Source organism: Stegostoma tigrinum, chromosome 33, assembly GCF_030684315.1.
Source record: "Stegostoma tigrinum isolate sSteTig4 chromosome 33, sSteTig4.hap1, whole genome shotgun sequence".
NCBI classification, from domain to species: domain Eukaryota; kingdom Metazoa; phylum Chordata; class Chondrichthyes; order Orectolobiformes; family Stegostomatidae; genus Stegostoma; species Stegostoma tigrinum.
Window position 1 is genome coordinate 14,107,661 of NC_081386.1, and position 25,842 is coordinate 14,133,502.

General features: G+C 38.6%; 1 protein-coding gene across 4 annotated transcripts in view; it reads right to left on the reverse strand.

The window, feature by feature from the left end:
- The window catches only part of lrrc28 (leucine rich repeat containing 28), a 62,617-nt gene that overhangs the window by 21,429 nt on the left and 15,346 nt on the right, over window positions 1–25,842 (reverse strand). For 3 of the 4 annotated variants that reach the window (XM_059639347.1, XM_048562790.2, XM_048562792.2), the window contains exons 4-6: window positions 23,970–24,007; window positions 20,953–21,090; window positions 3,926–4,132 (exon numbers count right to left, since the gene is read on the reverse strand). In XM_059639347.1, the coding sequence (XP_059495330.1) occupies window positions 3,926–4,132; window positions 20,953–21,090; window positions 23,970–24,007 (383 nt within the window). The remainder of the gene's footprint in view (window positions 1–3,925; window positions 4,133–20,952; window positions 21,091–23,969; window positions 24,008–25,842) is intronic. The other variant, XM_048562791.2, reaches the window with a different exon arrangement.

Consider the following 25,842-nt stretch of genomic DNA (forward strand, 5'->3'; position numbering starts at 1 on the left):
TTTATTTTGCATACAGATTAGTTTAAAGGGCTAACTTTTGCATGGCCTGTGCAAGAATCTATTGTTTACAATTTGGTTGCACAGCTCAGAAGGAACAATGCCGTAGACTTGTATGTATGTAAAATTCTAGACATTTGCTTGATTAATAGCAAAACTAGCAGGTCAAAATGCTATTTTTTTTGTTTTATTTGTTTGACAGATCTGAGAGTCACAAGCATTTGTTACCCTTTTCTAATTGCAGTGGAAAAGGTGGTGAGCTACCTTCTTGAGCTATTCCAGCTCTTGGTGCATAAGTACATCTATAGGTCTATCCGGAAGTTGGTTCCTAGGATTCTGACCTGAAGTGATGAATAAATTCAGTAAGGTGTAAAGGACAGATTGTAAGTATGCAACGGTGAACAGTTAATAATGTCACTCTTGAATAAAGAAGTTGAGGCTGTGGGATCTTCTCATTAAAGCATCATGAGGTGAATTTCTACTGACAGGGTGGTGGCTTGAGATTCAATTCCCTCTTAGGAATTTCAGCACAATAGTTCCAATCTACCACTGTAAGTTAAGCAAATATTCAGGGTATACAAGTAAAAGGTTTATTATGCTACTTCGGTAGAGTTTACACCAAAGCAATGTCAAAAGCAAAAAATTACATGCTATTATCAAGTCAAAGAAATAGTCTTCAGCACTATATGTCCAATTATTTGTCCACCCTTAAGACTTACAAAATCCTGTCAATTGATTCTGTACTTTAAGAATCCTACATTTCATCCAAAACTGTGGAAATTCAACATTTAATAAGGAAAGAGAATACAATGAACTAGATTTTCACATTTTCAGGCTGCAATATTGTCAGCAGTTTCATGGTGGGTGTTCTGTCATAGCTCATAGTGACTTTTCAGCTCCTCATTAGTTATGCAACCATCCTCTTTGGCATCATTTTCAGGAAATTGTGTGGCAGGAGAGGCAAAATTCTCCTACTGCTGTGATCTCCTGGTGTATAAGTTGCTTGTGACCGGGTGCACACCACTTCAGATGCAGGAAGCCTGGACCTTGTAATCCAGTTCAACCCTTCAGGGCTTCACGTCAGAACTTAGGGAGACCTTTGACTTGCATGCTCTTCCAGGTCACTTTGAACACAGCCATGTCATACATCTATACAGGCTGAAACCTGTGGCTCTTTTCTACAAGCCGTAGAAAACTAGACTGAAAATTATCACTGGCTTTAACTTAATTTGGTACTTCATGGATGCAAGTACCACAACGAATGTGATCATTTTGTGCCCTGTGGTCTTCATCAACTGTCTAGATCTTTCAACACCAGTTTGGTTGTTGGGCATGTCAAAATTTACAGGCATTTCATTTGTGTTGCAATTATGACATAAGAAGCATTCATATCTTTGTTGTCATCTGATGAAGAATTGTTGGAAATTGGTAATTCCAATAGAGATCTTTCAAAGTTTCTAAGCAACACTGGTGTTTTGCACCTCAACATGTTTGTTAGATAAAATGGTTAAGGCAACTAGCTGTTGCACTGAAATCTTTGTTGGACTCAGTTTGATGTGATGTATTTCTCATGGTAATTGTAACTACACAAATGAATTTCCAGGATTCATTCTGATAGCTGTTCTAATGTCAGGTCAGTGCTTGGTACTTGTGTGCGTGGCATATTTAGCCTTGGGTACCTTCTATAGGACAGATTCCTTCTTTTACTATATTTTCACTAACCCAAATTTCACCACTACAAGCTACTTAATCTGTTAGCAAATGTTTTATGTTTATCAGCTGGGTTTTCCCCTCCAGTGAGGAGTGGACTTCTGGACAGGGAAAGATTCCAGGAAGGAAAGAAGAAAAGTTGTGTTCATGCTAAGTTGTAGATTTGCAATAAAATACAAGAAAATCTCTGAAAGCATTTTGCTGTCTCATTCGATATAGGGATATGGGTATGTTACTCATTTGTGCTGAAAAATACAGGTTTAACTCCCAATGCAAGTGGGTTGACAGGGATGTTGATGTATATGCTAGGTATAGGTATGAACATGGCTCTTTTGCACAGGCAAAATGGGGTTGAATTAAATGCTACAACGTACATTAGTTCCCCCATTTTCATTTCACAGCAATATGATTTTGGGGGAAGTGGAATTAAAATTTATAAATAAATCAAGAATGCTCATGTGAGAGAAGGTACACCACATACTAGATCATTAGATTCTTGAATATACTAACTTTTTTCCTCCTAAGAACTAAAGACTACTTTGTAACTATTGTTGTTTAAAAAGCATGAATTATTCACAGAAATCTTTATCTTCATACTTTCCAAAATTAATGAATCAATTTCTGAACGGAAAGGTTAACATTTTGACAGGGACCATAATAACAACATTTGTCTATAAAACTCAAGCGGCACTCAGTCTGAATCAATTCTTTTACACTGTAACAAAATCATAGGTTTGTAACTATTCTGCATAGTTTGTAAGTATTAATGCCGTCTGGCAAATAAAACTTAACATGCCTGTACACAGCCAAAATCAAAACTGACTCAATTTGGAGTGCATGTGATAATTTTCAAATCAACTATCTGGTCACACTTCACAGGCGAAACGCTAAAGAAATAATGAAACAGATGACCATTTTAGACATGGCTCATTTCCATCTGCAATGGATAATTTATTTAGTTAATAAGCTGCAAATTGAAGTGAAACTTTTAGCAGCTTCTGCTGAAACAGCTATAAACTTGGATGAATTAATAAGATCAGGTTTCTATTTACTATATTTTGTCAAGAATCATTGTCACTCTTTTGCTTTGTTTGATGCTAGAAAAGCAATGTGAATCCAGAATAAAGGCTTAACATGAATCTGAAGCAAAGCAAGACACCTTGGAGGGGATCATGTATAACACATGCCTGCTGAAATCAACTCACCTTCTAGAAGAGGAGATCCTGGAGGTAGACTAAGTCATATGCTTTTGTGACTTGCACATATTCCTTCCCCATTACTGGGGCATAATTCTACACTTCACTAGTGGACACCATCAGCTCAAAGAAGTAGTGATTCAAGTAGAAGGCAAACTCTCAGGTCAACCAGAGCTTTGCACACATAAGGCACGACTCAAAAAGATCTTTCCTTCCCTGCTGTTGTTTGCCTTTGGTCACAAAGCCACCTCATTATCCATTATTGGTAAGGCAATTTAAAAAATGACTGAAAAATCTGCAGCTAAGATTTCTGAAGCAACAGCCCACAATTTAATTATGATATTGAAAAATATTCATGTTCATATTTCTTTTCGTAAACATTGCAGTCACTTTGTGAGAGATCTTCACAAGTAGTAAAGCCTGGCCAATTTCCACAACATGTATATTATGTTAGCAGTAATGTATTATCTAGAACTAGTGAAAGCTTCACTTGTGAATTGAGCACGAGCAAAATACTTTATTGATATCATATCACAGTACTTCTAATCATAAATTCCCACCTTGCTTACATTAGTTCACAGAAGATTGTCTCATATTCCCATTAGTTACATAACAGAGGTTTACAGTGTTCTGGGAATTTTCGAAATACATGATGCTGTCTACTGCCAAGTTGTCACTAGATGTGTGATAAGCATCGTTACTGGCAAGATACCAGTGTGCTTTAGCCGAAAACATTTAAGCTTTTAAATTATTCTATTATAGCTTGGGAATTGAAATGGTGAATCACTGTACAAGAATCCTGAACAAAAACTAAAAGTTAACAGATGTGAAATAACTGCAAAATAAAAGGCAACTTTCAAATCTTCCAGGATTAAAGATCAGCTGAAAATAGTAAGTTTCAACAACAACTGGTATTGGTATGCCTTCAATGTAGCAAAAAGTTCAAAGGTACAACCATATTAATATGATTAATCAAAATTTGATACATATTCAATGGTAACACAACAATACTTGAAACTCACCTTGTGGTAAACATTTTAAACAGTTGCTTGTAACAGAGAGTTCATTCAAGTTTGGAAGCATACAAAGCTGTCTAGGCAAATTCTCCAGGTGGTTCCGGTCAGCTGCCAAATATTGCAGGGCAAAGCATAAATGAAGGCTCTCTGGCAACGCCGTCAAGCAATTGGTTGAGATGTCGAGAGTCTGCAGCTCTCTTAGATCTCCAATTTCTGCTCAAAATGAAAAAAAATCACAACCACAATCATAAATCATTTACACTAGTCTCATTATAAAATGCATGATGAAAAAAATGCACATTTTTGAAAACTAGAATAATATTCCCACCAAAAATATAACAAGCGTAAAACTGAATTTTCTATTGCTATTCTTGAATTGGAGAAACTATGTTCCAGATAGTTGAATACTATTTCTTTTTCTAGAGAACAAAATCCAACTTCCTGTCTAAATTTTGTATAGATGAATATAAATTCACACTCTCACATGCAGGACTTGGTCAAAATCTTACTTTAAGGAAAGGTTATGATAGTTTCATTAAAATAAATTTTGGTTAAAATAAATTGTACAACATTTTTAGAATGCGGTTATCAGCATAATTTCCCTCCTTCAAGGAAGGAAATAGGAGAATGCATATGGAGCAGTGGTATGCAATGAGTCATGACAATGGATCACAGATCCAAATTGCTAATATTGAGATATTGAACTTCAAAGTAAGGTAGTTTTTTTTGCTATAAACTAAAATCAAAGGACAAACAAGCCAAAGATGGCTGGTGAAAAAAAAATCCTGAGAATGCAATTCAGTGACCGTCTACAAAATGCCTGCTGTGGATAATACACAGTCCCAACACAGATCATGGCTGGGGGGGGTCAAAGAATGTCAGGCAGGAAGAACACTTCAAAAGAAAAGATACAATGTGCAACCTGAATTATAATCTACTGTTTTAGAGATAAATGGTGGTTGATTACACTTTAGCAAAAACCAGCTCATGCCAGTTATATCCCACCCAGACTGTAAACATTATATGAGGTAAAAGAAAGAAATTCTGGTTGGAAGAATTGCTTGTGTTTTCTTTCACCAGGAATACACAAGAGAAGAAATCTTCAATCCAGGGCTATGCATTCTAGCCCAGGACTCTGATTTTACTAGTTGGTGTACGTTCCAGAGGTAACAGCTGAAGACCAGTCACTAGGCACCCATTTTAGTAGGCAAAATACAGGGTCTCTCCTTGTCTTGCTAGCTGCTGGAAGCCAGTCACAACTTAGCAAAGACACCACTGAAAACGACAGTTCCATTCAGATAAACTGGAGAACCAAGAATCTCCAGTCCAAGTGCTCAACTGCCAACATTACTGGTACCAGAACCTCAACTAAATGGTCACAATATTTCACCATTTACGGCTCACAGATAAACCAATAACTAATTTCTATACTTTTTGTTCTAATTGTTACGTGGATCATGACCATGGGTCATAATCACAGGCAATATATGAACATATCATCAGAACACAGCAACAGCATAATGCAATTTGGGCCATTGAACCTTCTCTGCCACTTACTACGATTGTGGCTGAATGAACACTTCAACATCTTTTACCCAAACTATGCCACAACCCTTAACACCAATGATAATCAAAAATGGATCAGGTTCTGCTTTAAATATACACACAGAATGAGCTTTTACACTCCTCCGGAGTAGAGAAACCAAAGATTCACAATGGTCTCAGTGAAAAAAAAATTCTCCTCTCAATCCTAAATGACATATAGTCATAAGCACACAAACAGATCTTTTGGTCCAACTAGTCCACACCGACCATGTTCCCAAAGTAAACTAAATCAGTTCCACTTGTCTGCATTTGGGCCATATTCCTCTAAACCTTTCTTTTTCATGTACTTATCTAAATATCTTTTAAATGTTGTCAATGTACCTGCATTCACCACTTCCTCTGGCAATTCATTCCACACACCAACCACTTTGTTAAAAAAAAGTTGCCCCCGTGTCCTTTTTAAATCTTTCTTTTTTTTAAACCTTAAAAATATGCCCCCTAGTCTTGAACTCCCCCACCTGAACAAAAAGACGTTTGCTGTTCACCTTATCTATGCCCCTCATGATTTTATAGATCTCGATAATGTCAACCCTCAACATCCTACATGCCAGTGAAAAGAAGTCACAGCCTATTCAGCCAATTTTTTATAACTCAACCCCTCTGTTCCCAGCACAACAACCTGGTAAATCTTTTCTGAACCCTCTCCAGTTTAATAATATACTTCTTATAACAGGATGACCAGAACTGTACACAGTACTCCAAAAAATGCTTCAGCAACGTCCTGTACCAGCTCAACATGATGTCCCAACTCCAACGCTCAAAGGTCTGAGCAAAGAAGGCAAGTGTGCTAAATGCCTTCTTAACTACCACATCCATCTACGGCATCCACTCTATCTTTAAATTATGCCCAACTTGGGGAAACTATACAGTTGAATTGGAGAAACTATATTCTATATAGTTGCATGCTGTTTCCTTTTCCAGCAAATCCCCTTAAGTATTTTGTACGTTTCAATGAGATCCCCTCATTCGTCAAATCACGAGAGAACACAGGCCCAATTTACACAATTTCTCTTCAGACAGTCCTGCTATCATGAAAACCAGTCTGATGATTACATGCCAAACTCCCTCTTTGGCAACAACATCTTTCCTGACCAAAACTGTACACAGTCCTCCAGGTGCAGACTAGCCAAACGAAGCAAGACATCACCACTCCTGTCCTCAAATCCTCCTGCATTAAAGGTTAACATTCCATTAGTCTTCCTGTTAGCTTTATGCACCTGTATGTTGGCTTTCAGTGACTTACTGGCAAGGTCACCAAACATTCCTTGGCCTATCTATACTTCCCCATCTTTACCACGTAAGAAACACTCTGCTCATCTGTTCTTCTAGCCAAAGTGGATAACCTCTCACATCACAATATACCCCATCTGCCATGTTCTTGCCTAATCACAAAGCCTGTCCAAATCCTGAAAATATTTTACGTCTTCCTCACAACACACAGTCCTGCATCACTTTGTATCATCGGCAAATTTGGAAGTTTTATATTTAGTTCTCATGTCCAAATCACCGATATATATTGTGAGCTGCCGGAGCCCAAGTACTGAATCTTGAGACACGTCACTGGTCACAGCCCATCAATTTCTACTGTTTCCTGTCTGTGAACAAATTCTTAATACACGCCAGTACATGACTTCCTATACCGTGTGCTTTAGTTTTTGCAGACTACCCTTCTATGGAGGACATTATCAAAAATCTGGAAGTCCAAATATACTACATCCATCAGCTCCCCTTTCTCAGCAAAACATCATCTAAAAACTCCTCAGGTTGTCAAACACGACTTTCCATTTGTAAATCCATATCCAATTAGATCATTTTTGTACAAAAGTCCATTTATAGTGTCCTTTATGGCAGATTCTAGCACTGCCCCTACTACTGGTGTAATGCTGATGGTTCTGCAGTGCCTGGTTTGTTTCCATGCTCCTTTCTTAGTGGGGTGATATTTGAAAGCAATCAACCTGCAGGAATCTTTGCAGAATCTATGGAATTTTGCAAGATGATTATTAATGAATTGGCCATCTCTGTAGCTACCTTCCTTGGCATATCAGGTCCCAGTCTTGCCCATCACGCAGGTATGTATCTGTGGCAGAAATTATATTACCATTCACCTCTATTTGTGCACGTAGATCATCTATCTTATTGCGATTGCTACATGCATTCATGCAGAGTGCCCTTAATTTTGTCTTTTTGACATCATTCTGTATTTGAGGCATACTTGATGCTCATCTTTCTTTCTTCTGTCTTCTAATCACAATCAAAGTCAGAGACTCAGAGATCAACAACCATTCGGTCCATTACTTCTTCGCCAGTCAAAAACAACCACTGAACTATTCTAATTCTATTTTCCAGCACTTGGCCTACAGCCCTATTTGCTTTAGCATTCCAAGTGCACATCTAAATATTTCTTCAATATTATGAGGGATTCTGCCTCTACCACCCTTACAGGCAGTGAGTTCTGGATTCCCATACCCTCTGGGTAAAACAGATTCTCCTTATATCTCCTCTAAATCATTTACTTGTTAAGTTCAAAAGTTATGCCCCTGGTAACTGATCCTTCCATCAAGGGAAAAATTTCTTCGTGACTACTCTGTCTATGCCCCTCAATTTTATACATCTTAATCATGCCCACTTTCCATCTCCTCTGCTCGAGAGTAAACAATACCAGCCGATCCAATCACTTTTCATAACTGAAACTCTCCAGCCCAGGCAACATCCCGGTAAATCTCCTCTGCAACCTCTCCAGTGCTATCACATCCTCATATAATGCGGGTTCATAAACTGTACGCAATACCCTGGCTGTGGTCTAACCAATGTTCTGCACAGTTCCAGCATAATCTCCCTTCAGTTTGTTTTATTTCCTGTCGCCAGCCTAATTCCCTTCCAATCCTCAGGTTCCCATCTCCATGGCAAGTTTAGGCCAGCCCTAAAAGCACAAGCAAATCTGCGAGGTTATCAGTCCAGTTCTGTTAAGATCTAACTTACCTAACTTGTACAGGTGTCACCTGCCCTAGAGTCCCATAGCCTCAGAAATCTGATGCCCTTCCTCCTATATCGGCTTTCCAGCCATGTGTTCAACTGATCAATCTCCCTGTTCTTATGCCTCTGGCATGCGTGTTATGGAGGTATCAGTGTTGGACTGGTGTGGACAAGGTCAGAAACCACATGACACCAAGTCGTAGTCCAACAGGTTCATTCGAAAACACAAACTTTCTGAGCCTTGCTCCTTCTTCAGATGTTGGTGAGAGAGGTGATATCAGGCGCAGAATTTATATGTTAAAAGATCAAAGGGTCAGACTACTGATCAGGATATATTAAACAAACCTAAGATGCTATTAAATCTTTAATCAGTTATAAGGTTTCAATTGTGTTTTGAAGTAAACCTGCTGGACTGTAACTTGATTTCTAACCATCTCTGGCATGCGGCACTGGAGATATCCTGGGATTATTGCCCTTGAGATCCTGCTTTTCAATTTCCTTCCTACCTCCTTGAATTCTGCATTAATGACCTCTTTCCGTCAGGGTCATAGATACCAACACAGACCATGACTTCTGGCTGATTGGCACCAGGGTGCAACACACCATTCTGTAGTCATGTTGACATACTGCAGAAAAGCCTGTCTTACATTCAGAGCACAGAATCACCTATTACTTCTGTCTTTCTTTCTTCTTTCCCTAACAAACCCAACGCCACTGCACAATCGCTGTACCTGCTATCCTCAATCTTGGCAATGTACAATGGTCACTGCACAAGTTCTAATACCCAGGGCTCGAGTTTATGTAGCCAGTGACATTTCCTGCAGATGCATTTGTCTGGAACACATGGTACGTCCATGACTTCACATATCTCAAGCAATGTACACTATACATGACCTTGCTGACTTGGTATATCCTAACTCTGAAAATCATTTGTTACCCTTAGAATTAGTCTAAACATAGCATTAAAAACATACCAGTAACTTTATTTGCTTTACTACTTTACTTTGACTTGATTTAATTTTACCTCCCTTTATCAATGATCCCTCCTGAAAGCCAAGTAGCTGCTCCTTCTTTATAACTGCAATGCATTTCTGGTCTTAAGCTATTTGGACTCATTCCCTCACAGCAACTTCTCACCAACAATCACAATTACAGATTTCCTGTGACATCATTCTTTGATTTCTTTCACGATCAACCTTTCTCAGTGCAGTGTTCAGAATGAAGCCACTCCCTGTGCCCTTTAAATATGCTGCCTCCTTGTCCAATGAAGTGTTGGGAACAAATCATTGCTGCTTTCCATGTTCCCTTTAAACTGGTTGCCTCCTCTCTCAGTTACACATTCAGAATGAAGCCAGCCTCCATTTTTTTAAAACTTGCTGCATCCTCTCTTGCTGCTATGCTGAGAATGAAGCTATGCCCGCTTCTCTGCACTCACATTAAGCTTGCATCCTTAGTGCTGTGTTTGAGAGTGACTCAAGCTTTAGTTCCCAGATAGATTCTATCTAAAACAGGAAGGATACACACAAGTATCTCAGACTGTGAACATGATGGTTAAAGAAAGACAGACGCCTCAGAAAAAGGCATATTTACATTTTTCCCTTACACAACAATAGAGGTCAAAAGCCAGTTCAACCTGGTCTGTGTGTACTAGTGGAAAAAGTACACTAGTAAGCCAATGTGCTCTTGTGCCAGTGGGCTGAAATACTCATTTACTAACCAGCATTTGAGCATTAGCATTTATCCTGAGAAAGCCATAATCAAAGAGCCACCTACTAACCACCCCTGTGTCACTGGGAAAAGCAATCTCAATAAATGCTAAAAGCCAGCAAACCAGTCATAAGGGAACAGAGTAAAAGAAGGACCCTTTTGTTCTGACCGCTGCCTTGCAACTACCAAAGGAAACAAGATAAAAGAATCTAAATTAGCCTGTGAAACCAACAATCTCACTATTAATGGCTCACCTATGAACATTCCACTATCTGCTGTTCATGAACAAGCCATACAGGCTGATCAATATATTTTTGAACATTTTTCTGCAACCACAGGAAGTGCTACCCCTGCCCCTACATCTCCCCACTCGCCCCCATTCCAGGCCCCAAGAAAACCTTCCACACCAAACATCTGCTAATGTGGTATACTGTATCCGCTGTTCCCGATGTGGCCTCCTCTACATCAGGGAAACCAAGTGGAGGCTTGGAGGCTGCTTTGTGGAACCCCTACACTCAAGTTTGTGACAAACGACTGCACCTCCCAGTCGCGAACCACTTCAACTATCCCTCCTACTCCTTGGATGACATGTCCATCCTCCAGTGCCACAACGTCACCCAAAGTTGCAGAAACAGCACCTCATATTTTACTTGGGAGCCCTGCAGCCAAAGGGTATCAATGTGGGCTTCACAAGCTTCAAAATCTCCCCTTCCCCGACCTCATCCCAAATCCAGCCCAGCTGGTCCCCGCCTCCCTAAACTGTCCGTCCTTTCTCCCACAATCCACTCCTGCCACCTCAACCACGCCCCCCACCACCACCTACCTACCAACCTCATCCCCGCCCCCATGACCTGTCCATCCTCCCTGACTCCCCACCTACACTTACCTTTACTGGCTCCATCTCCGCCTCTTTCCCCTGTCTGTCTCCTCTCCACCTATCTGCTCCTTTATCCATCTTCCGCCTGCCTCCCATTCTCTCTATTTATTTCAGAATACCCTTCCCCTCCCCTATTTCCGAAGAAGGGTCCAGACCTGAAACGTCAGCTTTCCTGCTCCTCCGATGCTCCCTGGCCTGCTGTGTTCATCCAACTCTACACCTTGTTATCTCAGATTCTCCAGCATCAGCAATTCCTTCTATCTCTGAATCATTTTTGAATATTTACAGTTTTGTGGACTCACGTTTGAATTCTCATCTGTGTGTATGTCCGTTCTGTTATAAATTCATCTCAAACTAGTCACTAATGAACTCACTTTTTTATGAATTCATGAAAGCTTGATTTAATTAGATGCTTTTAAAACACAAATCCATTTCACTTGGGACAGAGGTATCTATAGGGAGTAGATACTTTATAAATTAACATTGTTGAGACCACCCAAGCAGGCAGATAAAAGAAAAGGAGGAGTCAGTTCACCTTTCCATGTCTGAGAGTTTGGCAATTTGGGAGTATTCCATCTTGAACCATAATGACTTTGATAACACTGTGCAAGGCCTGATCATACAGTGTTTTCTCACTCCTCATTTCTAACTTGTATACAAATGTGTTGTGTTTTATTGATTTTCTCATGTTTTTGTAACTATTTATCTCATTATTTCCTTAACAAAGGAAAGCCAATTTAAATCAGTTCCTTTCAAAACACGAATGGATTAGAAGTGGGGAAATGTATCTACAAAGGAAGAAATCCTTTGTACTAAGTCAACCTTTTCAATCACCAAAAAAAGGGGTTGGAACTGATTAAAGAAGGGGAGCCAGTTCCTCCCTCCTCACCTGCGAGTTTAATGATTTGGCAATATCCTGTCGAAAGTCATAACAAGTTGGGGTTCTCACCAGGGGCTGGTTACAACAAATGATAATGTTTTTTCTTAAGAAAGAGGGTGAGGTTAGAATTTGGGAGAGAGGAGGATAGTATCAGAGGAAGGAGAACAATTAACAATTTCATTTGGCACACTTGCCAGGAGGGGAAATCATATGCTGAGCTGTTTAGTGGATTGGAATAATTGGAGAAAATGGTAAATCTTTGTTGATGCATGTGGGTTTGAGACAAGTTGAGTTTGATAGAAACATGAGGTGAGATTGCAGAATCTAAAGAACAGCATGAGCTCAGTATGCAAGAGGGAGAATGGAAAGCAGCAGAGGCAGCTGAACGTATTGTCTTAGTGTCAAAGAAGTCCACAAGCACTGCACTTGATGGAGCTGAGGGGGAATGAAAAACAATTTAAGGAAGTGGCTGCAAGTGAAGAAGAAATTGTTTTGGATATGATAATTATCGCATTTTTAAACAACAATATTTCCTTAGGAAAGGGAGAATTTATTTATCAACTGTGTCCAATACAGTGAAGATTAAATATACCCAATTGAACGCAATAAATAATTTAGTTCAACATGCAAAACAAAACTCTGAACTAAGGATCATTTGACAAAATAATTACACAATTTCTTTGTGTGAAATATAACAATAGACAGATGAAGTGTTGTCATTTAGGGAATATTACAGAGATTTGTCATGATGAAAAAAGGAAAAACAGATTCATTAACATGATTGCTATATGTGTGAAACAAAGAAGGTACAACACAGTCAGGCCCCATTTCCTTTGCTGTCAGATCTACCATTGCTGAAAGGATGTTGTTCTATTCACGAAACAATCTGCAAGTAAGAGAAGTGGAAGTCTGTTTATGATTCTCAGGAAGCCTGGTGAAGTGGAAGAATACCAGAACAGGATAAAAAGTATCACAAGAAACACAAGAGGATAACAAGGTCAGTTTGTATCATAGCAAGCCTGTCATTTCATATGTTTTACAAATACAATATGAAGCAATGCCAAACTAGTGTGCTTTTGTTCATGGATTTTTAAAATACTAGAACAGGAACTTTCTGAGAAATATAAATGTAAAAATGGCTCAAGTATAAAACTAAACATCTCGCCACAAGCACTTACAGGAGGTTTGTCCGACAGTTCAAATGAATATTCTAAAACAAACATTATCCTTTCTAAAAAGATGGACATGTGATTCTGTAGTTGAGCATTAAATTGGGAAGGCTGGACGGGGTCAAAAGGTTTTGCTTTTGATTTGATAGGATTTTGAATATGAAAGCTTCTAAGTTGTAATCTCAATTTGTGGGCATACCAACAAAACTCTACTCCTTGGCAACCCTTAAATATATATTAAAGATATTCTCAAAGGGTATGTTTGTTAATTTGAAGAAAATTATCAAGAGATTTATAGAACATGAGCCATTCAACACTGCTAAACCAAACCTGGCAATGGGGTGATTATGGAGACATATGTAAGTTACAGTATTTCATCCAGAAAACAGAAAGATTTATTTCAGGGGAGCAGGACTGGGGCTGTGCGGGACAGAGGATGGTGAACAAAGAAAAGAAAAAGATTGCCAACACAATCTAGAAATGCAATTGGCTTGTTTGCTTATCCTAATGTGCAAAATTGCACAAAATCCTCTTGAACTGCAACCACAATGTAAGAAACCACATGCAAATCAGTCAAAATATTTTCCTTGCAAGCCAGCAGTGATGATGGTAGAGCTTTCAGTAGATATTGTAGACAATGATGTGTGGCATCAAGACAGAATCATACTCTGAACTGTGAACTACATGTAACTTAGCAAAAGAATCTTGGGCATATACCCAAAACTCTGCTCTTTGGCAGCCCTTTTTATAAACATTAGGTATGCAAAACAGAAGGTTACACTTTCTTCTTTCATTAAAAGATTTAGACACTTTCAAAACACAGCTTCATTCTGGCTTGTAAATTATACTGAACTCATTGAGTGAAGGCTGTCTGGAGTGATACAAAAGTTGCATAACAACACCCTGAAGTCATAATAATTCCAAGATACAGTATCAAGAGTGGAAAAACTGGACATAGGAAAGAGAACATTAAGGTAATTTTTGGGAAAGCGATGCACTGCACAATCATAATGTAGCTTTTGGCAAGATATAAGTAAGGCTAATTTTTATTGGAGGAGTTGACTGGCACATATTAAGTGTTACTCAAATTAAACCCAGTACTCCGAGCAAAAATATTTTTGCCCCAAGTCCTAAGCGTTGTCATAGGAACTGTAGTTCCATTTCTACTGTTACACAGCTGTCAGAATCTTTATGTAGCATACTGGTAGGAGTGTGCCATGGTAATTTAAATTGTATGCATTTGGTCACAGCATATCAAATACATAGATGCTTTGTTTTTATGAAAACATTGAAACTAAATACTTGGATTACGGTAGTGTTCGAAATAGAAAAATTTCTTTCCCTGGATGGGTCCTAAAAATTGCTGCAAAATTGGTTTTTGCACCCCAGTCAGAATAAAAACATACATACAGCTCTCAAGAGGCATACTATAATGTCACAATGCATTTTGTTTATTGGAGATTCTAAGTTTAAATAATGGTTCGATAGTCAGTAGATACTAAAGATAAAGAAAAGTAGCACTTAGAATCATTCTTATGCATATTTAGATATTAATTTAATTGATTTTAAGGATTTTATTGAATAGTACATCTGCAGGTTACTTCCTCACCATTTACACGTGTAAAGCTGTACAAATTAATCTGGAAGTTGCAAATCCGAAGATTTTGCCATGTGCAAGGGTGGGCTATGGATATTAGATTTTCAACAGTGAAACAATGAGATCCTGCATATTAGATAGCATCTCCTGACTGGACTCTGCATTATCACCGAGGTTTTCACTGTCCTCTATACCGTGATTTCAAGTTCTAGTTGTGTATCTCCCTTTCTATTAAAAAAAGTTAGTCACTATTCTTTGACAGTCATTATAATTAGCATTCTATAGCATGCTACAGCCATCAGCAGACTAGAGAAATGTAAGTTAATCTATACAGCACATGGTAAACCTGAGGAATTTAAAAACAAGTCAGACAAAGCTGATAGCAATCAGAAAAAAATGCGAACTGCCTTTATCACTTTCTTAATGTTTTTCAGAAGCCAAGGAAGAACACCGATACACAGTGTCTTTAGAAACAACAGTTACTTAAAAAGTGTAATCTGCCGATACCTATACAACAGACCACAACAGGAAGACACAACATGTCCAGAGACACTAATCACCCTATCATACATTGAGGACATATCTGAAATGACCAAAAGATTACTCTGACCCCAAGGCTTCATGGTAGCCCACAAACAGACAGCAATACTGTGACAACTACTGATGAGAATAAAGGGTCCGACAACCACAAATGAACAGAACCAACATTATTTACAAGATACCATGCAACGACTGCCAAAAACATTACATAGGGCAAACTGGAAGGAAACTAGCCAACAGGATTCATGAGCACCATCTAGCTACAAAGAAACATGACCAACTACAACTCATTTCAACACACATGGACAAATAGGGACACCAACTCGAGTGGGACAACATAGCCATTCTAGGACATGCCAAGCAAAGACACACACAAAAATTCCTGGAGGCTTGGCACTCAAAGCGGAAATGTGTTAACAAATATCTACAACTGGACTCTATACACTAAACACTTAGAAACAAATCCAGAAGTGACCCAGCAAACTGAGTCACATAAATAGCAAGCAGAACAGAACATCGAAAATTCACTGTAAGTGCACTGATGATATTACCTCGTACGTTAACGAAATGTCTGCAAACCAACTTAACAGTTTGGCAAGCAAGTCAACAACCGCTTTATCACGTTCTAATGAAATGTGACATAGGCCATTATTTGTGAATCAAAGTAGTTATTACATTGAAACACAGTTTCAATCTTTTTCTTCTTCCTTCCCTAATTCTATCAGCTTTTATAGATTGTAGCTCAGTGCAGGTATTCACACACATCGAAAGCATCCAGGCTGGATTACAGCACAATGAACCACAGGACATAGCATCACACTTAGAGGAGAAACAGGTCATTCAGGTCAACAGGTATACGCTGGTTTTAAATGCTCTGCATAAGCTTCCTGTCATCTTACTTCATCTCAGTCTCTTTCTGTTCTTTCTTCTCGTATCCTTAGCTAAAAGTCTCTTAAATAGAATAAAAATTAAAGGTCATTCTGATGGAATTAAACTGTAATTTACTATCTTTATATTAATAAAACCAACAGAAAATGTTTCACTCAAAACAAAATAGTAAAGAAATGAACAAACAAACTTTGTGTATTGTCATTCACACCTTTAGAAGATAAGATCTGGACATAATGTTCACAGCAAGTGTGCTCTTTCGATATATCTTCAGGCAGACTGAATAAACACTAGGTATAGCAAGGTCATGCATCAATCATTAAGTTGCTTTAGTGTACAGTGAATGAACATAAAAAATGACTGTACCTGATAAAATTTCAACAGAAAATTTTGACTTATCATAATTCAAGAACAGGCTACCTCTGTCTATTCAATGTGTTGCCTCACTTTACTTTAAGTCTGTGATAACAAAGTGTGTAGCTGGATGAACACAGCAGGCCAAGCAGCATCTCAGGAGCACAAAAGCTGACGCTTCGGGCCTAGACCCTTCATCAGAGAGGGGGATGGGAAGAGGGTTCTGAAATAAATAGGGAGAGAGGGGAGGCAGACCGAAGCTGGATAGAGGAGAAGATAAGTGGAGAGGAGTATAGGTGGGGAGGGAATAGGTCAGTCCGGGGAGGACCGATAGGTCTGTTCTGTTTTTCTAACTTTTTTGAGTCTGGTCAAAGTTCTTGCAATTCGGATGGTTCCTTATGCTGCTACTTCTGCACTCATAGAGGTTTTCTTCTAAGTCATTCAAGAGACAATCACCTGTTCTAAACTCTCAATCTATTAAACAACAATTATAAATATTTGGAATTTCTCTTAAACATTACCATGCTCATTGTTTAACGTCTCTAAAAGGGCTCAAAACTCTCATACCAATCAACTTGATTAACTTTCTTTGGACTGAAGAGATATCCTCAAAAGTATGAATTCAGAGCTGTGTTGAAAAAATGTGGCAAATAGTGGAAATTGATCCCCTATGCTTATATGTAGACATATCAAAACATATGGTAATTCAAAACATTTAACCATTTAACCACCTGTAAAAAGGTGATAATTGAATTGTGCCCTTTAAATTGTTTGCTGGCATTGAATTAGTTCACAGATACTGCAGTCATTGGCCTGGCAGCACTAACAGGCTAATTCAGCTAAAACAGCATTTCTTTAGTCTCCCACAATGCTGGAACACAGTCGTACAGAATTTTAAAAGAAGTAAAATTTATTTGGAACAATTAATATAGTAAAACATTGCAGACGTTCCACAGAAATGCTATCATATAAATGTGTAACCCAGCCAGAGATAGTTGAATAAGTGAGGTATGGAGGAGTGAGGTAGAGTGGTTTAAGGAGGAAATTCCAGAACTTTTCTCCACTTTTATTCTCTTCATCCAAACTCTATCAACCTTAAACCTCTTCAATGCCTAAAAGGAGATAGCATTGATGATTCTTTTTTAAACTAACAAAAACCAGAATTGAAGTTCGCAGTGTTAAATATTTCAGAATAACGCTCTGCACAATTGATATGGTCCCACTCACTTTAATTACGATAAGCATGAAAGAATATTAAACATTTCCAAGCAAATAGAACTAGAATCTCACATTGCTAGATGACTACATTTTGGTTTTCTAAATGCTAAACAACATTGACTTAATCCCTTTAATAATAGGTCACCAATTTGACCAAAATAAATGCTAGGATCATCCCTTTTTTAAAAAACATATTGTGGCACTGGGGTGTTGTTAGTTCTATACTCACCCACAAGCTACATATGGTTTTAATCTGTCTAGCATTTCCTGGGTAACTATCCAAGTATGTACACTGACACAATCAGAAATCTCCAACTCAAGAATTGGAGGCTTTTCACAGAGTCCGAGGGAGCAGAGGAATTGTTCATTGGAAGGGAATATTTCCCAGGCAATTCCCTTGGAATGAGCACAATGGAGTTAGTTAGACATGTAAAGTCCCAGCAAGCATCTAGGGGTTCTGATGATGTAAAGCGGAGAAGATTTGGGTCATGGGGTTTAATCTGTGTAACTTTTGCTGGATAGGTATCCAAGCACATAAGACAGAATATTCCAAAGTCACCTACTCAGAGTTGGAAACATTTTGGAGGCTGCTGACAATCCTGAAACTGGAAAATCTGGGCTCCTGGTTCGGCTGTAACCAAGATTCTATGTACAAGGCCAACAGCAGCTGAAAGAGTTAATGACATTTAAATGAAAGCGCCACCAAAAGCGAGATAAAGTACAGTTTCTGGGAGGAGCTAGACGGTTGTCTCAAAGTCATGTGCCAGAGTGTTTCAGTAGCAGTGAAGTGTACTCTCTCTCAGGTACTGCCTGAGGCCTTGCAAAGATCTCTTATACATCTCAGCTGGAAAAGCTCAGCAGCATCTCGCTGCATCTGTGAAGAAAAATCAGAGTTAACGTTTCGGGTCCAGTGCCGCCTCCTCAGAATTGACATTCGCAGTTCTTTCGGTTTTTAATCAGATGTAATGTAACTATCTATTAAACTCTGAAATAATGCCATTACACTTATAAAAACAGACGTTGCTAGCAAAGCTCAGCAGGTCTGGCAGCATGTGTGGACAAAAAGATTCACAGTTAACATTTCGAGTCTGTTCTGCCTTCCTCAGAACATCAGATCCGAAATATTAACTCTGATTTTTTCTCCACAAATGCTGCCAGACTTGCTGATCTTTTCTGGCAACATCTGTTTTTGTTCCTGATTTACAGCATGTGCAGTTTTTCGGTTTTTAGTTATTACACTTACCATCACCAAACCTATGTTCTGTCAAAGGTTTTGATTAAGCACCCATTCCTATTTGATCCCAGAAATCTAGATTAATATCAAGAGGACTGGTGACAGTGATTTCACCCAAGGATTGTTCTGGTGGACATGACCATAACTTATAGCAGAAGCTAACTGCAATAAACTGATCATTTTATGTCCGGAGGCCTTTATATATCAATACAGATTGGTCAAGTAACTTAACTTCATAACTTGCGTGAAGTATGCTTCTAAAAGCCGAATAAATATTCCATTAAAACTGGTATAACCGTATCCAACATTAACATTTCAGAGGGATTTAATCAATACAACTAAACCACAGTAGTCTAGAAAGGCACAACAGCAGAAAAAGAGGGTCTTTTGTTTAAATTGTGTTTTCTGCCTTTGTGGTGTCCAATATTGAGTTTCAACTGCATTTTTTTGTATGGGTGTATGGGTAACAATGAGTGAGATTTTATTTTGTTTTTAGTATTGTGAGCTGAACTTTCAGGCCACGAGCCTAAATCAATAAAACAACTACATCAGAAAGTTTAAAAAAAAGAAATTTTTCAACAGTTAGGTAAGTAAATACTTATACTGATGCATGATAGGTCGACTGATTTACTGTACTTAACATTGTAGACACCACTGAATTGCTATAGTCTATTGCTGCAGAGAAACATTATGCTGTGGTGCTTCTGCCCTCCAGTGGATTGAAGGTACATCTCTTACAGAACATCTCATTCATGACGTGAAACGAGCCAAACTGCAGCTTCCTTTCAAATCCAAAATCGGTCTTTCCAACTAGTTCAGAAATGACTAAACAAACTACACACAGCCACAGAAATCAGCTAACATTTACATTGCATCTAACTTTCCAATGTCTGTCCACTATCTTCTACAAGGCAAAGTGAACAGCTTGATGGAATACTTGACCCTTGCCTGGATTAGTGCTCCAATAACATGCAAGATTTTTGACACCATCAAGAGAAAGCATCCTGTTCTTATCTGTAAAGACAGAGTTCAGTGATGTAACAGTTAGGAATCTAGGTCTTCAGTTTAAGCTCTTATTTCAGTATTTTCTTTCACTGGCAACAGATTCAGCAAGATGAGGGATTTCTGAATTGTGCACATATGAAATATTAACGTATGCTAGGATAAACTACCATAAAAGATGCATTGTTCAGTTGAAAACTAAAACATTGTACTGGAATACCCTTCCAGATACACTTCAATTCATACAGATATTTTCAAAGGAATGTATATAATCTGGGCATGATTACTGTTTCTTAATTTACATTATGAAATTTGGGAATTAATGAAAGAGCTCACATTTGTTGCCCATCCTTAAGTGGCCTTGAATTAGTGAGGCCATTCCAGAGGGGAGTTAAAAGTCAACTACACTGCTGCAGGTCTGGTGTGACATGTAGGTCACACCGGATAAAGACAGCAAATTTTCTTCCATAAATTAAAATGTATTTTCAAGATCTTTTTAAGACTAGTTTTCTATTTTAAACTTAATGAATAAATTTAAATTCTAACAGTTACTATGGTGGGATTTTGAAACAGTGTCCCTAGGGATTAGCCTGGGCCTCTGGAATACTCATCCAGAAGTATTACCACTGCACCACCAGCTCCTCCAACAAGGATGAGTGAAATGCTGGGCAACATTCTTCATGTACTAAACAAGATCCATTAATAGATTTGCAACCACTTAATTTTCTAATGTTTAAGGTGCATGTCATGCCTTTTCTGCGAGCTTCACTAAGATTTAGCCACTTTTCACTATTTGAATGATCCTTGGAAGCTCAATCATTAAAGGAACATACATACTTGGCTCTTCACAATATGCTAGGTATAATGAAAATATGACTTGCACTTCAGTGCATATTCCAAATTTTATCAAATTTATAGATACCTAAAATGAGAGCGACTCACACCTGTCTTAATTCTTCCGTAGCTAGAATTTAGGGTTATTTCCTCACCTGATGGAAGGAATTTCAGATGGTTGTTGGCCAATCGCAGGTGTCGTAAAGATTTCAACTGACCAATCTCAGGACAGAGAATTGCCAATGCATTATTACTAAGATCCAATGACTGAAGTTTAACCAAAGTTCCAATTGCTAGTAAGGAGGAAAATTAAAACAAGTTGTCATTCCAAGAAGTCAAGCTCAATTCAGAACACACATTCTGGATATTCAACAGCATATAATACAGAATCTTTTCTTACTATATGGGAAACTATTAGTTGTAGCACTTACCAGGTATCATTACACTTCCTAGGAGAAACAAAACATATAACTCTGCATACAGTTTAGTTGCAGTACATTGAAGTATGAGATTGCACAATACTCGAGCACAAAAACTCTCCCAGAAACTTTTAACAATGTGAAACAGCCATGACTCATCTAACTATTGCAGTCATGCTTAAATTATAATCTTATGAATGTTTTTAATCTGGGATATAGATAAATCACGAACACTTGAGTTCAAGTTACGTACTGTCACTCGGACCCATCATATTCTTTATTTTCCAAGTTTAAACAAAACCCGTTTGAGGACAATCATAATTAGAAACCTTCAGGAAAAGGACTGTTACAATATCAATATCTATGAGCAAACTTCACAGACTTTATTTTATTAGGAAAAGTCTGTAGCAATTCTTTAAGGGATAATATAAACGCCATATTAAGTATTAGAGAAATAGAACTGCAAGCTCCATTACGAGATTTCTTCCTCTGTATCAGGTCACTGCAATCGATATTTTTAATCAATCTGTTTAGACATGTTACCACACACCTTTGGGGCAGGCTTGCTTCAGCTCAGAGGTATGGACAATACTACTACACCACAAGAGCTCCCACAGATCACTGTCATAACTCTCGGCATTAGGTCACAAGGTATGTCTTTGCTTGTCAGCAAGTGGAATGCGTCTGTTTTTATTAACCAATTGGCTTAAATGGGAATCAGATATGTTTTAAGATGTTTAAAAAAGTCTGCTCGCAAGTTGACACTATAACATTCATCATGCTTCAGAAGATGACCTCAACTGAATAAAATCATTAAGTGAATGCATCATGTGAATTATCCTCTCTCAGAGAAATGTAAGTGACTTCACAAGATTAGAAGATAATTTAAATAAAATATAGCAATGTGAAAGTTGAACACATTCATGAGATATATTTTCCATTTGATGATCAATCCCATGTTCTGTACAGGTCCTGTGGTTTTATTTGACAAGTCTTTCCCATGGAATTGCAACCATTGCTTTTTAATAGAAAATACAAGAGTTACACCACTGGTTTTTAATGGTAGAAGAAATAAAGGACAGCAATCGTAACTTTAATTTTAAACCCATACCTACTGCCAGACTGTGCTATACAAATACTCATCTATTAGATCACCTAATAGAACAAGATTTCATTATTTTACGAGGTCACGATTTGTAGAAACTGCTCTTTTATGAGTCTAATATATCATTAAACTTATGTACTATATTGGATTGCTTCTGAACCTGCTTTGAAGAAATTACACCATAAGACGTAGGAGCAGGAGGAGGTCATTCAGTCCATCAGGTTTGCTCTCCCATTCAATGAGGTCTTGGCTGATCTGACAATCCTCATTTTTAATCCTCATTTAATCCTCTTAATCCTCATTTTCCTGCTTTTCTCTATAACTTTCAATTACTTTACTAAGTGAAAACTCTGTCTGTCTTAGCCTTGAATGTACTTAACACCCAGTGCCTGACAGCCCTCTCTGGTAAAGAATTCCCACGACCTCATCTCTGTCTCAAATGTGTGACCACTTACTCTGAGATTATGTATTCTAGGCCATCCCACAATGAGAAACAACCTCTCTGCAGCCGTTAAATCCCCTAAGAATCTTGTACATTTCAACAAGGTTGAAATTTGAACAACGAGAGACAGTGAGTACAGGCCTGATCTACTCAACATCTTCTATTCAGACAGACCCTCCACACCTGGCATCAGCCTACTGAAACTTCTCTGGACTGCTGTCAAAGCCTGAATATCTTTTGCAAAAGAGGCCCAAAACTGTTCACAACATTCCAGTTGTGCTCTGAGTAATGCCTTGAATAATCTTAGCAAAACCTCCCTACTTTTAACATTCCATTCCCTTTGAAATAAAGACCAACATTCCATGCACCTTCCCCATTACTTGTTGGACTTGGGTGCTAGCTTTTTGAAAGTCATAGACCAATGAGTCCCAAATACATCTGCTGTGTAACTGTCTGCAGTCTTTATCCATTCAAATCATATTCATCTCCTCTATTCTTCTTGCCAAAGTGCACAATCTACTTTTTCCCCACAATATGTTCAATCTGTCAAGTTTTTACCCATTCACTTATCCTTCTGCATACTTTTTTCCCCACCTATTTTTGTGTCATCCACAAACTTGGTGATAATACATTCATTTTCCTCATCCAAGTCATGTACACTAAAATAGCTGAAGCTGCTGTGGCCCTCTCTACAACCCCAGTTACTTGATTCACCACACACTGGTCCCAGCATCAGTACTGCATCTCTAAAACATCTAAAGACGTGAGCTGCACAACAGATGTTATTTCAAACTTTGAAATGATCAAATGAACTATCATTTTTTAATTCACTCCAAATGCAGCAGTGCAGTCATCATTCAAAAGCCAGCTCCACCACACAGAGAAGGGCAAAAATCCATACCATTTCAATTCACCAAAGGAATCTTCTGTGCACTTTAACCTTGTCATTAGGGATGAATGGTTTAGCTGCATTTGTACTTGCTTCTACCTCCTAACCTCCAAAGTAATGTGCAGATGAAGAAGTGTTTCTTTTGAACATATATACATCTTTTTGGAATAAGGTTAATTAAGTACGATACATTTAACCTCCAAGCGTTACGGAACATCATTTTCATGGGAAGACACTACTGAATACTCAACAGTGGGTTTCTTAGAAATGGAAGTACCACTGAAACATCAAATTATTCCAATACAAACTGTACTCACCTTCAGGAATGACAGAAATGTTGTTTGAATGTAAGTATCTAGAAGAAATAGAGTTGTATTTTAGTTTAGAGAAGGACAAATAGTGATTACTTGCATGGATTAAGAGACCGGATTGTCACTGAGTGAATGCTGAAAAGTTTTTATAATTTGCTATTTTGATGACATTGGAGTAAGTGGGAACTTGGTGCAAAGAAGAAAAATGGTAACTATAAAAGGTGAATATAAAAGCAAATACAATTGTCCAAAAAGCTAAAAATAACTTAGCTTTGTAACTACAGATTTTAATCTTTTGACACATATTTGTGCCAGGCGATTAACCAGAAACATTATTATTGATTCTTGCACTTGGTTAAGAATACAATGACTACTAAGTGTGCTCCGCTGCAGCAGCATCAACTGACTTCTACACAATGCAGATATTAAAATTTCCATTATAACATAGTGTGGAGTTGGAGGAACACAGTAGGCCAGGCAGCATCAGAGGAGCAGGAAAGCTAACGTTTTGGGTTGGGACCTGATTTCTGAACAAGGGACCCGACCAGAAATGTCAGCTTTCCTTCTCCTCCAATGCTGCTTGGCCTGCTGTGTTCCTCCAGTTCCACACTGTGTCATCTCTGATTCCAGCATCGGTAGTTCTTACTATCTCTTACAAATTCCTGTACCAGTTAAGATTACTATGAAGGTCCCTCCTTCTCAACTTCTCCCTTTGCTGGTGAGCCTCAGGTTAAACCATCAGCAGTTGTCTCTCTAATGAGAGAACAGCCAGAGTCATAGAGTCGTACAGCAAAGAAACAGATTCTTCAGTTCAACTCATCCATCCCGACCTGAAATACTAAACTGATCCACTCCGTTTTGCCATCATTTGGCTCATATCCCTCTAAACGCTTCCTATTTATGTACACATCCAAATGACTTTTAAATGTCGTAATTGTATCCACCTCCACCACTTCCTCCAGCAGCTTGTTCCATTCACGCACCACTCTCTGTATATAAACGTTGCTCCTCAGGTCCCTTTTAAATCTTTCCCCAGTCACTTTAAACCTATGCTTGCTACTTTTAAACACACATACCCTGGGGGCAGCAACATTATGCTGTACACTGTCTTTCTTTTTTCTCATCGGGGGGGGGGGGATGTGGGTGTCACTGGCTGGCAAGCACTTATTGCCCCGTCCCTAGTTGCCTTTGAGAAGGTAGGGGTCAGCTGCCTTCATAAACCCCTGCAGTCCACCTGACCCACAATGCCTCCTGGCTCAGAGGTATGGACGACTATGAAATACAAGAGTCCCCCAGGTCTGCTTATAAGAATTTTTAATCAACTTGTTCAGAGATTTTATCACACACCCCTGGGGCAGGTGGAACTTGACACTGGCCTCCAAGGTGACAGGTAATGACACGACCACTGCATCACAAGATTTATACCAGGTCGGTTTTATAAAATATTTTCTAATCAGAGACATGACACATGCTACTGGAGTAGGTGGGCCTTGAACCCAGGCCTTCCAGATGAGAGGTGGGGACTCTACCACTGTGGTACAAGACCTAGGGGGTCAGCTTTATAAATATTTTAATCAACCTGTTGAGACACACTATTAAACACCTATGGAGCAGGTGAGCTTTGAAACAAGGGCTCCTGGTACAGAGGTAAGGACACTACAGTTGTGCTATAACTGCTCTCAGGGTCATCTTTACAGACATATTAAAACTAACCTGTGCAGAGTTGTTACTTAACGCCTCTGAAGCTGGTGGGACTTGAACCCAGACCTCCTGGTCCAGCAGTAGAGAAACTACCACTGTACTATCAGGGTGACGAAGTATGAAGCTGGATGAACACAGCAGGCCAAGCAGCATCTCAGGAGCACAAAAGCTGACGTTT